The sequence below is a fragment of the Mytilus trossulus genome, chromosome 2, assembly GCF_036588685.1.
Source record: "Mytilus trossulus isolate FHL-02 chromosome 2, PNRI_Mtr1.1.1.hap1, whole genome shotgun sequence".
NCBI lineage: Eukaryota > Metazoa > Mollusca > Bivalvia > Mytilida > Mytilidae > Mytilus > Mytilus trossulus.
Window position 1 is genome coordinate 41,182,584 of NC_086374.1, and position 15,375 is coordinate 41,197,958.

The 15,375-nt window shown below is 32.0% G+C and overlaps 1 protein-coding gene across 1 annotated transcript; it reads right to left on the reverse strand.

Annotated features, from left to right (window-relative positions):
* Positions 1–13,607: 13,607 nt before the first annotated feature.
* On the reverse strand, positions 13,608–14,540 carry LOC134705132 (uncharacterized). Its single transcript, XM_063563888.1, has one exon. It carries the CDS (start codon positions 14,317–14,319, stop codon positions 13,693–13,695), a length of 627 nt encoding a protein of 208 aa, XP_063419958.1. The 5' UTR covers positions 14,320–14,540; the 3' UTR covers positions 13,608–13,692.
* Positions 14,541–15,375: the final 835 nt, after the last annotated feature.

The following is a 15,375-nucleotide window of genomic DNA, read 5'->3' on the forward strand; positions in this document are numbered from 1 at the left end:
CATTTCCTTATTGGATTTTCATTTCCTTATTCGGTTTCTTTTTCCTTATTCGGTTTCTATTTCCTTATTCAGTTTCCATTTCCTTATTGGATTTTCATTTCCTTATTGGATTTTCATTTCCTTATTCGGTTTCCATTTCCTTTTTCGATATTCAAATATTGAAAAATATTACGTTTCCATTTCCTTTTTCTATATTCAAATTTTGAAAAATATTACAAGTCCAAACTGATTTTTTAATTTTCCTTCAAAATTTTTTTCCTCAAATTTTTTTTCCTCAAAAAGTTTTTCAATTTTTTTTTTCCGTTTCCTTATTCGGTTTCTTTTTCCTTATTCGATTTTCATTTCCTTATACAGTTCCTATTTCCTTATTCGATTTCCATTTCCTTATTCGATTTTCATTTCCTTATTCGGTTTCTTTTTCCTTTTTCAATGTTTATTTCCTTTTTCGGTTTCTATTTCCTTATTCGATTTCTATTTCCTTATTGGATTTTCATTTCCTTATTCGATTTCCATTTCCTTATTCAATTTCCATTTCCTTATTCGGTTTCTTTTTCCTTTTTCAATATTCATTTCCTTTTTCGGTTTCTATTTCCTTATTCGGTTTCTATTTCCTTATTGGATTTTCATTTCCTTATTGGATTTCCATTTCCTTATTTGATTTCTGTTTCCTTATTCGGTTTCTATTTCCTTATTCGGTTTCTATTTCCTTATTCGGTTTCTTTTTCCTTATTCGGTTTCTGTTTCCTTATTTGATTTCTTTTTCCTTTTTAAATTATCATTTCCTTATTCGGTTACTATTTCCTTATATTTACAACTATCAAACATCAACACACACCAAACTGGATGTAATTGAAAGATATCTAGAGGTCAATATACAGGCTCGAACAAAAGACAAAAAAGGAAAAATATAGCGAGCTTTTTTGGGATGAAGATGTAGTTAAGACCGAACGTCAGTTTTAGTCGGATATACTTTAATGTTAGTCTTACATGTTGTTCTGGAACTCATTCCTCATTTATTCGTCAAGTGATCATCATTTTATATTGTTAACGTTTCATTGCGTACATCGCTTAATGTGCGCCAGTTTTAGGAGTTTTATACAGGACAGTGTAGGAATCCATGTTACTTTCCCCTTTCTCTGAATAACGAAAACTGCTCAGCGGGTCATGTGCACAACTACAAGGAACATTCAGCGGACACGTTCTTCTTCTTCTTCCGGTAAGCGGCCACCGTCAACTGGTTGTCCAAAGGAACAATTCATGGCTAACCACAGCGTGAGTTACATTTAAAACATTACAAATTTTGTATTTACATCAGCCATGAACTGTTTTAATATCTTTTCTTATGTTATAAAGAAATTATGAACATTTTACCGTTCAAACTGTTCGTATCTGAGATGTTACAACTTAATTCCAGACAGAACCCGACGTGTGCAAGAATATTTATCTATTTATTATTATAAAGAACTTTAACGGCTTTATATATCTACGAACTGTTTATCCGTATATTTTATGGACTTAAATTATCATTGAACACATTGTAAAATTGTATTTATATTTTATTTTCAGTTTTTCATCTTTTGGATTGGTAGTAAAATAAAAGTCAGCTCCTGATTGTTTTATCCTTAAATTAACCCAGTCATCTTGGTTACACTCACTGGTCCGGCCAGTACACATGTATAGATGTGCATATATATCATTGATTCAGTGGCGATGGCAAATATACACTGATAAGTCTTAAATAAAATTTTATAGTTTTGAATGTTTCTTCATTAGTTGACTAAAAATAAGTGGAGGTATGTTCTTATTGCCGACAAGAGAGGCACTCTACCTATATTAATTTGTGCATAAATCGATTGAAAGTTGTTAGATACTGAATGCTTTTACCACAAATGCGCCTAAGTTTTAATCTGTGTATATATACTTAAAATACGATGATAAAATTCATGTCTTTTTCAGGTTTTCTGTCAGATCCAACCATGAAGTAAGTCATGTTTGTGAGATATGGTTTTAGTCGATGATGTTCATGAAGGATCTGTAGTACAAAGTATATCACTGGATTGAGCTCTCTGTCTAAGTGTATCATTAAAGTGCTTTGCTTTGAGCTGAGTTCATTGCGGTGCAATTCATTTTTTGTGAAATAAAGATTTGACAGACAACTCTCATGTACAAGGATTTGTCAAAGTAGTATTCATTCTATGTACAATGTATGTAATCAATGTGCTTAAAAGGCCGTGGGTAACTTAAGTTACCCACAGCCCAAGATGGCGGACTCTAAACTTGTTGAGATGATAGTTGATACGAAATCTACTTTTTGCAACGTTTTTCATGATCTATGTAAATATTGAGAAGACTTTTGAATCAAGAAATCACTTGCCATCACTACATATGCGTTAATTTTGACTTCATTTTAGCGCAAGGCCAACTTTTAAAAAAAGCATAAGATGTCCGTAACTTATAAATCAACTTTATTTTCGGATGTGGGTAACTTTGTTTTCAAAACTGTAAGATTAACAATTTCAACACTTAAAGGACAATAAACACTATCAAACCCTTTAATTATTACATAGATTTATACAATAACGATATGCTTCAAAAAGCAAACAAGAGTGTCACGGATTTTCCGTTAAATTAAAAAAAATAAATTCCTGGGATAAAACGGGATTTTACGGTACGGCGAAATTGATCTAACATTCTTCTAGCTTTAAAGATTGTTCACTGATGAGTCCTTGGTCGGTGTAGCCGCGGAAAAATTGATATCCTTTCCTTTAAATCATGATATTCTGAATTGTTAGTCTCTTCACTATATCTAGTGTGATGTGTTGTTGATTTCGAGAGGAAAAAAATGCCAATATCTAGGAATAGATGGAAGGCTATATTGTTAAACAGGATTTAGTTTATTATAGCAATAAAAGTAGATTTAAAAGCTTCTAAAAGTTTCATTGACCTCAGGGATTCAATAAGATCGGGTATCAAATCATACATATCTTCTTTAGAGGTTTGGACTGATATATCTATGTATTTCTGCTAAGGATTGTCCTCCGAAATTGTTCTTCTAATGTCATTTGCATATGTTCACTATTAATTGATTGATCGATTTTTGGTTGCTTAACGTCCAGTGGCAAATATTTCATGCACATCCAGACGGTAACAAGTTCACAATAAATACTATAGGTAGGTCTTGAAATAATAGAAGCCATCTGGGATGAAGATCGGGGAAATATGGACTGCCACTGGAAATTAATGGTATATCGGATAGGGACAGAAATTTTGCCTAGCTACAGGCCACCTACGGACCCATCAAAGAAGTGTTGCAAGGGTTCTTAACGTGCCCTCCTTACACGAGGCATCGGATTTAACGTCCCAAATCTGACCGGACGTGACTGCGTAGTTGATACATCCCGCACAGCCAAACGGACGCCTCACTTCGGCAAGCGTTTTACTGCCGGTCGGGAGAAGACCAAGTGACCATATTTCTATTCCCCAGTCACCCTTTGGGGTGTTCACTATTAATGTAATTTCTACAGTTGGAAATGGTGAGATTTATAACCTGCATGTCATGATTTATCATCTAAAACTTAAGCAGTAAACAATCTATAAAGTCAGTAGAATGTATGATTATACATTAATTTTGCCGTACAATTTTCTACATAAGAAAATGCCTGTACCTAGTCAGGAAAATGGCAGTTGTTATCCATTCGGTTGAGTTTTGGATTTTTCCATTTGATAAGGGACTTTCCTTTTTGAATTTTCTTCAGAGTTTAGTATTTTTGTAATTTTAGTTTTTAATGCCTGTACCAAGGCAGGAATATGGCCGTTGTTTTCTATTCGTTTGGTGTGTTAAATTGAGCTTTTGGCTTTGCAATTCCATAAAGGCCTTTCCGTTTGAATATTCCTAGGAGTTCGGTATTTTTGTTATTTATCATTTCTTTTTTTTATAATTACATCTACGAATAAAGATTCTTTGAAAATTACTGACATCATGCTAAAGTTACGGACAGCCCTATTGGTATAAGGAAAAAAGTTACGGACGAGCTGTTTTGAAGTTACAGACATCATAAGTGATTTGGAAAATCGTGCTGTAATCAATTATTTTGTAGTAATAAACCACGTTTTACATTGCAAAGTTTTCTTAAAAGATTTATATAACTTTTTAATTACTGAACATTTCTTTTGTATTCATTGTATTATAATCATATAGGAGCAAACTTCCTAACCGAAGCCAGGCGGCTCCATTTTGGGCTGCAGGTAACTTAAGTTACCCACGGCCGTTTAAGCACAGTGATTACATTGTACATAGAATGAATACTACTTTGACAAATCCTTGTACATGAGAGTTGTCTGTCAAATCTTTATTTCACAAAAAATGAATTGCACCGCAATGAACTCAGCTCAAAGCAAAGCACTTTAATGATACACTTAGACAGAGAGCTCAATCCAGTGATATACTTTGTACTACAGATCCTTCATGAACATCATCGACTAAAACCATATCTCACAAACATGACTTACTTCATGGTTGGATCTGACAGAAAACCTGAAAAAGACATGAATTTTATCATCGTATTTTAAGTATATATACACAGATTAAAACTTAGGCGCATTTGTGGTAAAAGCATTCAGTATCTAACAACTTTCAATCGCTTTATGCACAAATTAATATAGGTAGAGTGCCTCTCTTGTCGGCAATAAGAACATACCTCCACTTATTTTTAGTCAACTAATGAAGAAACATTCAAAACTATAAAATTTCATTCAAGACTTATCAGTGTCTATTTGCCATCGCCACTGAATCAATGATATATATTATAATAATAATATAATAATAATTCTTTATTTAAAGAGGGTTACACAGTTAGCTATAAAGCTAATCTTCCCTGAGGCCCTCATGAAATACAATGAAATATAACAAACAATTACAAAATATCAAACAGACACACATACATGAATAATGAAATAAAAAATGAAGTATACATATTCACAACAGGTAAAAATTACAAATTCACATATGACATACATTTATAGTAATAACATCAACAATAACAAGTTTGAGTAAGTGTGTGAAAATAATTATGCATATAAAAAACACAGCTTCTTAATGTTCCAACCAGTAATTTTTTAAATCTTTTTTGAATGAGCTTGTACTTGATGTTGATTTTTTCATGGATATTGGTAAATTATTCCATAAAATAGATCCTGAATATATAAAAGATTTTTTATAAAGCTCTTTTTTGGCTTTTGGAATTTGTAAATTTTTGCAAGAGGCATTTCTCAAACAATATTGCTTTATTTCTGGCATTTCTTTAAATTTTTCGGTGAGATATACAGGGGCTTCATTTTTAAGGCATTTCTGCATCAAAACTGATTTGTGATATGAGATTCTGTTCTCTACTGTCATCCATCCAAGCTGTTTAAACAGTGGAGCTGATGATGAAAGTGGATCAGCATCTAAAAAAATTCTTGCAGCCCTTTTCTGCAATTTTATTATTCTGACTAGCTAATTTTTAGCACAACCACTCCAAATAATACAACAATAATCTATCAGTGGGAGAATATAACCATTATAAAATAATTTTCTTAGATCAATATTTAGAAATTTCTTGATTTTAGAGAGTAAAAAAAGTCTAGATGAAATTGATGAACATAAGTAATTAATATGGCCTGTCCATGTATATATACACATCTATACATGTGTACTGGCCGGACCAGTGAGTGTAACCAAGATGACTGGGTTAATGTAAGGATAAAACAATCAGGAGCTGACTTTTATTTTACTACCAATCCAAAAGATGAAAAACTGAAAATACAAATATAAATACAATTTTACAATGTGTTCAATGATAATTTAAGTCCATAAAATATACGGATAAACAGTTCGTAGATATATAAAGCCGTTAAAGTTCTTTATTATAATAAATAGATAAATATTCTTGCACACGTCGGGTTCTGTCTGGAGTTAAGTTGTCTCATCGCAGATACGAACAGTTTGAACGGTAAAATGTTCATAATTTCTTTATAACATAAGAAAAGATATTAAAACAGTTCATGGCTGATGTAAATACAAAATTTGTAATGTCTCTCACGCTGTGGTTAGCCATGAATTGTTCCTTTGGACAACGTGTCCGCTGAATGTTCCTTGTAGTTGTGCACATGACACGCTGCGCAGTTTTCGTTACTCAGAGAAAGGGGAAAGTATCATGGATTCCTACACTGTCCTGTATAAAACTCCTAAAACTGGCGCACATTAAGCGATGTACGCAATGAAACGTTAACAATATAAAATGATGATCACTTGACGAATAAATGAGGAATGAGTTCCAGAACAACATGTAAGACTAACATTAAAGTATATCCGACTAAAACTGACGTTCGGTCTTTACTACATCTTCATCCCAAAAAAGCTCGCTATATTTTTCCTTTTTTGTCTTTTGTTCAAGCCTGTATATTGACCTCTAGATATCTTTCAATTACATCCAGTTTGGTGTGTGTTGATGTTTGATAGTTGAAAATATAAGGAAATAGTAACCGAATAAGGAAATGAAAATTTAATAAGGAAAAAGAAATCAAATAAGGAAACAGAAACCGAATAAGGAAAAAGAAACCGAATAAGGAAATAGAAACCGAATAAGGAAATAGAAACCGAATAAGGAAACAGAAATCGAATAAGGAAATGGAAATCGAATAAGGAAATGAAAATCCAATAAGGAAATAGAAACCGAATAAGGGAATAGAAACCGAAAAAGGAAATGAATATTGAAAAAGGAAAAAGAAACCGAATAAGGAAATGAAAATCGAATCAGGAAATGGAAATCGAATAAGGAAATAGAAATCGAATAAGGAAATGAAAATCGAATCAGGAAAAGAAACCGAATAAGGAAATGATAATCAAAAAAGGAAAAAGAAAACGAATGAGGAAACGAAAAAAAATTTGAAAAACTTATTGAGGAGAAAAACTTTGAGGAAAAAAATTTTGAGGAAAAAAAAATTTTGAGGAAAAAAAAATTTGAAGAAAAAAAATTTGAGGAGAAAAATTTTGAGAAAAAAATATTTGAGGAAAAAAAATTTGAGGAAATAAAAATTTTGAGGAAAAATATTTTGAGGAAAAAAAAAATTGAGGAAAAAATATTTTGAAGGAAAAAAAAATTTCAGTTTGGACTTGTAATATTTTTCAAAATTTGAATATCGAAAAAGGAAATGGAAACCGAATAAGGAAATGAAAATCCAATAAGGAAATGAAAATCCAATAAGGAAATGGAAACTGAATAAGGAAATAGAAACCGAATAAGGAAAAAGTAACCGAATAAGGAAATGAAACCGAATAAGGAAATGAAAATCCAATTAGGAAAAAGAAACCGAATAAGGAAATGAAAATCGAATAAGGAAAAAGAAACCGAATAAGGAAATGAAAATCCAATAAGGAAATGAAAATCCAATAAGGAAATGGAAACTGAATAAGGAAATAGAAACCGAATAAGGAAATAGAAACCGAAAAAGGAAATGAATATTGAAAAAGGAAAAAGAAACCGAATTAGGAAATGGAAATCGAATAAGGAAACGAAAATCCAATAAGGAAATAGAAACCCATTAAGGAAATAGAAACCCAATAAGGAAATAGAAACCCAATAAGGAAATAGAAACCGAAAAAGGAAATGAACATTGAAAAAGGAAAAAGAAACCGAATAAGGAAATGGAAATCGAATAAGGAAATGGAAATCGAATAAGGAAATGAAAATCCAATAAGGAAATAGAAACCGAATAAGGAAATAGAAACCGAAAAAGGAAATGAACATTGAAAAAGGAAAAAGAAACTGAATAAGGAAATGAAAATCGAATAAGGAAATGGAAATCGAATAAGGAAATAGAAACTGTATAAGGAAATGAAAATCGAATAAGGAAAAAGAAACCGAATAAGGAAACGAAAAAAAAATTTGAGGAAAAAATATTTTTAGGAAAAAAAAATTTGAGGAAAAAAACTTTTTGAGGAAAAAAAAATTTGAGGAAAAAAAAATTTTGAGGAAAAAAAATTTTGAGGAAAAAAAAATTTGAGGAAAAAAAAAGAAATTTTTTTTTTAGTTTGGACTTGTAATATTTTTTAAAATTTGAATATCGAAAAAGGAAAAAGGAAAAAGGAACCAACTTGTGTCTGGTGTATCATTGATGTATGAATATTATGTTTTCCTGAATTGCCGCTTTACTCTTTTTGAAACTGTCTGTAGTTAAACTGTTTGTCCTCTTTTTAGTTTTCTTAGCTTGTTGTTATAGCCGTTGTTGCTTTTTGAAGAGTTTTCTAATTTTGTGATTTATCCAGGGTAAGTTGTTCTTGGAGCGGATTTCTTTAGATGAGATGTGTTTGTCCATACTTTGAAAGAGTTCTTTCTAAAAGTTGTCACTCATTTCTTGTACGTTTGTTCCAAGATACTGCATGTTTCGGATGTTTGTTGATGTTATTGAAATCTCCCCTTTAATAGTGTTCCAGTTTGTCTTTGAGAACCTATAGCTGTTCCTGGGTTTTCTACGCCGGTCATAAGGTTTGGTGTCACAGTCTGTTATTGCATGGTCTGATATGCCAGGTGTGTTTTTGGATGTTTTGACAAGTGATAAGATTTACTTTGAAACCAACACTTTTGGTAGTTGACTTCAGATTTACAGTAAAAACGCCACTAAACAATGTGATTTCTCATAAAACACGACTTTGATTAGTGTTTATATCACATTTACCTTTAAACCTTCACACGGGGTATATTATACCAATACGACCGTGAAACTCTACTAGGAGTAGTGCGTATCTAATTTACAGTGAACCAAACACTATGGATAGTGTACTTTTGATTAAACGTGAAACCACAACTTGGTGTATTGTTTATCAATAAACTCAACATAGATAACAAAATTGAAATTTTATATTTGCACCAGACGCGCGTTTCGTCTTCAAAAGACTCATCAGTGACGCTCGAATAAAAAAAATGTTCAAAAGTTATAAAAAAAGTACGATGATGAAGAGCACTGGGGACCAAATCTTTCTTAATGTTTAGCCAATTACAGCGGAAGTAATTTATTCCTAAGGTAGAAATTTGACCAACATGGTCTTTAGTGCAACAAGATGTAACTACGAATATGCTTCATTTGTTGTAGCCAATCACGTGCAAAATCGACTTCGAAGTAAAAAAACTCCTACATTGGTCAATTGACCATTTTGGTCATGTTGACTTATTTGTAGATGTTTCTTTGTTGAACAATTTTGCGGTTTACAGTTTATTTCTACCTATTTTAATATACAAAATAATAACCAAAAATTGTAGAATTTCCATTAAATTCCAAATTCTGAGGCAGCAACCCATCAACAGGTTGTCTGATGTGTCTAAAAATTTCAATTCCGATAAGTCTCGACCTCATGAATATTTTCATTTCATATCAGATTTGCTTTAAATGCTTTAGTTTCAGGCCCAAAACTGCATTTCACCTCCATGATCTATTTTTATGGTGGCAATCTTGGTTGATAAGCCGGGTCATCGGATACAATTTTTAAACTAAATACCCCAAGGACGATTGAAGCCAAATTGCTCCAATCTACCCCAGTAGTTTTTTTGTAAAAAAAAAATCAAAATTTACAAAAAATTGTGTAAAGTTGACTTAAAAGGGCAACAACTCTTTATGGGGTCAATTGACCGTTTTTTGTCATGTTGACTTATTTGTAGATTTAACTTTTCTGAACAATTTTTCTTTTGACAGTTTATCGCTTTCTATCATAATATTTAAGATATTAACCAAAAACTGCAAAAATTCCTTAAAATTAACAATTCAGGTGTTGGGTTGTTTGTTGCGTCTGAAAATTTCGGGGCAGATAGATCTTGACCTTATGTACATTTTTACTCAATGTCAGATTTGCCCTAAATGCTTTAGTTCAGAGCTATAAGCCAAAAACTACATTTTCTCCCATGTTCTAGTTTTAGCCATTAAAGCCGTCTTGGTTGATTGGTGGGTTCATCGGATACATTTTTTAAAACTAAATATTCTCAGGATGATTAAGACTGAGTTTGGGTTCATTTGGGACAGTAGTTTCAGGAGAGAAGATTTTTGTAAAAGTTAACGGACGACGACGGACACCAAGTGATTTGAAAAGCTCACTTTTGGGACATGTACGCTAATAACCAGTTGAAAAGGATTTGACTCATCATATCGATAAAAAGCAGAATTCACTATGGACATATTGAGAAAAAAGTCTAGGTGAAAGTAACGGCTTTCTGTTGTTGTAATTAATTTTATCGATCGCCAGTTAAAAAGAACAGCAGCTATATGAATTATATGTTGGAAAAACACCAAAGGTAAAACTGTATTAATGTACTGTTTGCTGATTACGCGGCCCACAAATTTGGTTAAACAAATATTTTTTCCCTTCTTAGTCAACTGGTAAATCGTGTAACATATTTTACAATCGCCTTCCAATAAACTATCAATATAATGGTGAAACACATATACCATGTATATTAATTTGGATCTAAACCATGTATTAGATAACAACCATAACGGTTTTGTAGACACCCGGTATTATCGTCATCCTGTGTTAATTTAGCACAAAAAAACACCCAATATAGATTCAAACAAGTTATTTGCTTTTTATTTCCTCATTTAAAAAGAACAGAGACAATCGCTCTGAGAAGTAACATAATTTATCCATGACCGACCTAACCAAACTATGACAAATTTAATTACTGAACAAAATCCTCCTCGATATGATGACGTTACTATCAATGTACTCACTAGAGACAAAATACCGATCACATGGGATTAATTTCATTAGAATCTATAATACTAAAATTACGAGGTCCAATTTGTCAGCCGTCATCACGTAAAAACGACAAATTCAAGAATTCAACTTTATATATAACCAATATCGGACAATAGTATTGATTAAAAATTACACCACTCCAGACCCTTTTGTTTTCCACATAATTAATATTGCCAATAATTATCAAGTTCCGGGTCGAATCCGATACCGATACCAATATTATAATATATATTCACCTGTTACCTATTACCTTATCTGTACGTTCCGCATCTGACAGGCGCACCACCAAACGTAATATTTAGGATGCTACATATATTAGACGGATCATAATCACAGGGTTAACACTACTAAATTCAATCATTGTAAATTTGTTCCCTTTTGTAGTATTTTAATTAGTAAGACTTTCAAAGATGACCATACGAATACTAAAAATCTGTAAGGCGTAGTTTTCAATATGTTAGCGGGCATGACGTAAAACAGCGAATCAAAAAGTTCAACTGTATTAATTTTATAACTTATGTAGGACAATGCTGTTGATTAAAAAAATACTCCGTTGAAGGACCTTTTGATTTCCAAATAATTAATATTACCAATAATTGATAAGTTCCAGGTCGACAGGTTCAAGCAGAAAGATTTTGAAAGCAGATAAGACTGTGCACTTCGGTACTGGCACTAAAATACGGATTTTTTGTGTTATTTAAATTTACTGTTACGAAATATTAGAAATTATTATAAATTAAGGAACTTATCTCCCTCATGCAAAGCTCTGATTCCTTTCACAGATTTGGCTATACTTTTTGGACCTTTTGGATTATAGCTCTACATCATTTATATAAGCTTTGGGTTTCAAATATTTTGGCCACGAGCATCACTGTAGAGACATGTATTGTCGAAATGCGCATCTGGTGCAAGAAAATTGGTACCGTTCATTTGATTATAATCGGCATGACTTTATCTGATGACAATACCAATACTACAATAAGACTTACGCATGGTTATATATACTTTAATTCAGTCACGGACCCGCGATTTGACGGGTGTGTTCTAGTATTTATATAAATGTACTACAAAATGCTACAACAGGTGTTTGTTGTCTGGTGTTTCCTTGTTTCTATGTTTAATATTCTATTTCTGTAAAAATTCATTGGCTGGTGGTAATTTTCCCGAAGAAATCGCTTTCCGATAAATAATACACTTATCACATGCCAGGATCCGTCGCTAATTGATATAATGTCAGAGATATTCAGATCCGGGAAGTTATCAACTGGAAGTGTTTTATTCTCAAAGTTGGCGTCTGACTTTGAGTCATCTTCAAAAAAGCATTTGTTAAATAACTTATCTGGTGAAAACAATTTGCACAATATCAAAATCTCGTCCAGATCTGAATCGGTCAAAACTGAACGCTGGTCCAATTCTGACACCTTTTGTCCGAAATTATAATTGTTTGCCATTAAACATTTAAACACACAGTTTAGATAACATAACAATCGTTTATTAAGTTGAGCTGGAAGTAAATTATATTCTTCACTCAGAATCTCTGTAAAATCTAATCTGCTCATAATCCCATGTATTTTTTGTTGGAACACATGTTCAGTATATAAATCAATCTTTCAGTCAAGGTAATAACGACATAGTTCCTCAAGAAATCCATTCAAAACACTAAAATGAAACACAGGTTATGATGTTCCGTTTATAGTCCTCGAGTTTGACACAGAGTACACAAATGTCACATATATATTTAGCCCTTTGGATTACATATATTCGATAAATTTATGTTGTTCCCTAAGGTCATAATTAATAGATCTTTATTAATTTGTTTGTTACTGATTTCTAGTTATAAAATTGATTTGTTCTAAGTTTGGAATATTTCCATAAAACGCGTGGTATCGTTAATTGCAAAATTGTTGAATTAGTTTGATAAGAACGAAATCAATGTTCTGCTTTAAATGATCTTCTATATGAAGATATGTTGCTTTTTTTAAAAGAATTTGTAGATACGAAAAAAAACCCGGACTATGTGTGTTTGAATAATCTAAAAAAAAAAAATAGAAATCATATCTAAAATTATCGATTCTATACACACATACAATCGATCATCGAGCCAATAGTTAAAAAGTAGTTGCACGATTTAAAATGACTCTACATGTTTTCGAGTACATTCTTTTTGTTTCTTAAATGATGCGTGAACCTATGTGCCTCTTAAATTTCTCAATTTGCTGTCTTCATAAGTCTCGTGTTTCTTTTATGTTTCTCTTAAACTGTCCTAATGTGTGTTAAGTCAACTTCAGTGTATTCCTTTTGATTCTATAATGACTGTTTTCATGTGTTCCAATGTATCACTTGTGTTTCGCAAATAACTATCTACATGTGTGCTTTTGTCTTCCTTTTGTTTCTTAAATCTACGTGTGTTCCAGTGTATTTTGTTCTTCTCTCTCAAAAGAGTCTTCATACGTTATTTTATAACCCGTTTGTTTCTCAAATGACTTTCTACATGTGTTTCGTACAACCAAAACAAATAATGTTCAGACGCACTACCCAAATTGACGGCAATATTAAGACGTCAAAGAAGTGTTAAAATAAAGGAAATTATAATATGAAAAAAAACACTACACATTTCATCGATTGTCTTGACCTGACTGAGGCAATCTCTTTATAGCAATTTTGAAACGAAAGGGTAAAAAAACCCGGTACATTATAAAATCAAAAACCAACATAAATACATACTATACAGTTGATCTAAATTCTATGGCTCTTGAAGTAAGGAAAATTGCACAACATGCGACAAGCTTTAAAATTAACTACAATCTTCAATTAGATTGTCAGTATCATATCATTGAGTGAAGAAACAGAATACATAAACTGTGTTAACTACAATAATCAGAATGGAATGGAACGTCATCACATTAGAATTATAAAATACTACAGAAACAGGCATTTATATCATCGTTTTTTTGCCTACTTTTAGATGTATCATTTTTACTCCTACACATGCTTATAGCCTCATAAATGTGTCGTATTCTAGTTTTGTAAAAATTCAATGGAGCATAATAATTATCTTGGAGGAACTGATGTTTGAAACACATAGTGTTATAAACAGACCGCTGGTCTACTCCAATCTGCACAAAATCTGGAATCTTTATTTCGTTAGAAAGTTCATGTTTATGGTAAAATTCATTTATCAATCCTCCGCATTTTTCATCATTTTCAAAAAAGCACTTGTTCACTAATCGGTCTGGTGATAGGGCTATTGCTAAAATGATCAGTTTGTCAATGTCCTGTGATGAAAGTTTGATATGATGTTCATAGTCTATTAAGTCTTCGATACTATCAGCATCTCTTATGTCCAACACTCTATATACACAATGTAGATAAAACATAAGACGTGCTCCAAGATGATTTGGTAGCGGCTCAAATACTCCTGAATACTCTTGATTGAAAAGCCAGGTTGGATACTGCTGCAACCAGGAATGATTCAACACTGACATTTGCCTTTCTCTATTTGACATAACAGAACCTGCTCGCCCATTTTTGTTCATTGCGATGTATCGTATACAATTTGTCTTTAGCTTAACAATGTTTGTATGCTTATTTTTCTTTTAATTTTCTTCCGAAACCGGTTTTATCAAACTTGTGTTACCAACGTTTGCTATTTTTTTTTTCACCACGAGAAATTTGAAGAATTTTTTGTATTGAAAACTTTCCATATGATTGATAATATAATACTCAATAGATATTCCTTTTTTTGAAGCAAAGTTTGAGCAACATATCTACTTGACTATAGCAATCTGCATGTGGCTCTGTAATTATTCCATACATCTACTTTCATTTTGTTTATAATTTCATTTGGAATTGATTCTTTAAGTTAACAATGAGGACAGATTATAATAATTTTATAATAGTTATTTATTTTATTCAATATTCACACAAATCACCTTAAGGACATCTTAGAATTGTTTGTTGGTGGTAATCTGTATATATTGTTAATTTCAATGTCACAGAGGGATCAATTAGCGAATAAGATTCATTACAATTTACTGTAAAACTATGATCTTATAATGACATATAATACAAAATGTTTTGCTCTTATATTTGAAATATATCATCCGTGATAGTGACGAGTAAATATTCCTCAAAATCAAGTAACAATATGCGATTTTCTTAATTAAGATCTTCAACTTTTTTACAACAGTATTTTTTTTTTACTATTTGTCTTTTTTTTTCAGAAATAGTTCCTCACATTGATAATAATTAAATGAGAAAGCTTAAGCAACGGAATGAGTATTAGAAGTTCCAAACCACCATTATTTAGTACTTCCTACCATACTATAAATAATAATCTAAAGGCGCACAGCAACATTGACATAGATACGCACGAAAACACCAATAATTATGAAAGACATTGGGGCCTCGGTGACCGAGTGGTCTAAGGGTCTAAGTAGTTACTACTGTAATCACTAATCAGTAACACTTGGGTTTTGAGTTCGATCCCCGCTCATGCGGGTGCACTCGACTCCAATCTAAATTGACCAGGACTGTCAGTTTTCCTATCGAAGGTCGGTGGTTTTCTCTGGGCACTCCGGCTTCCTCCACCA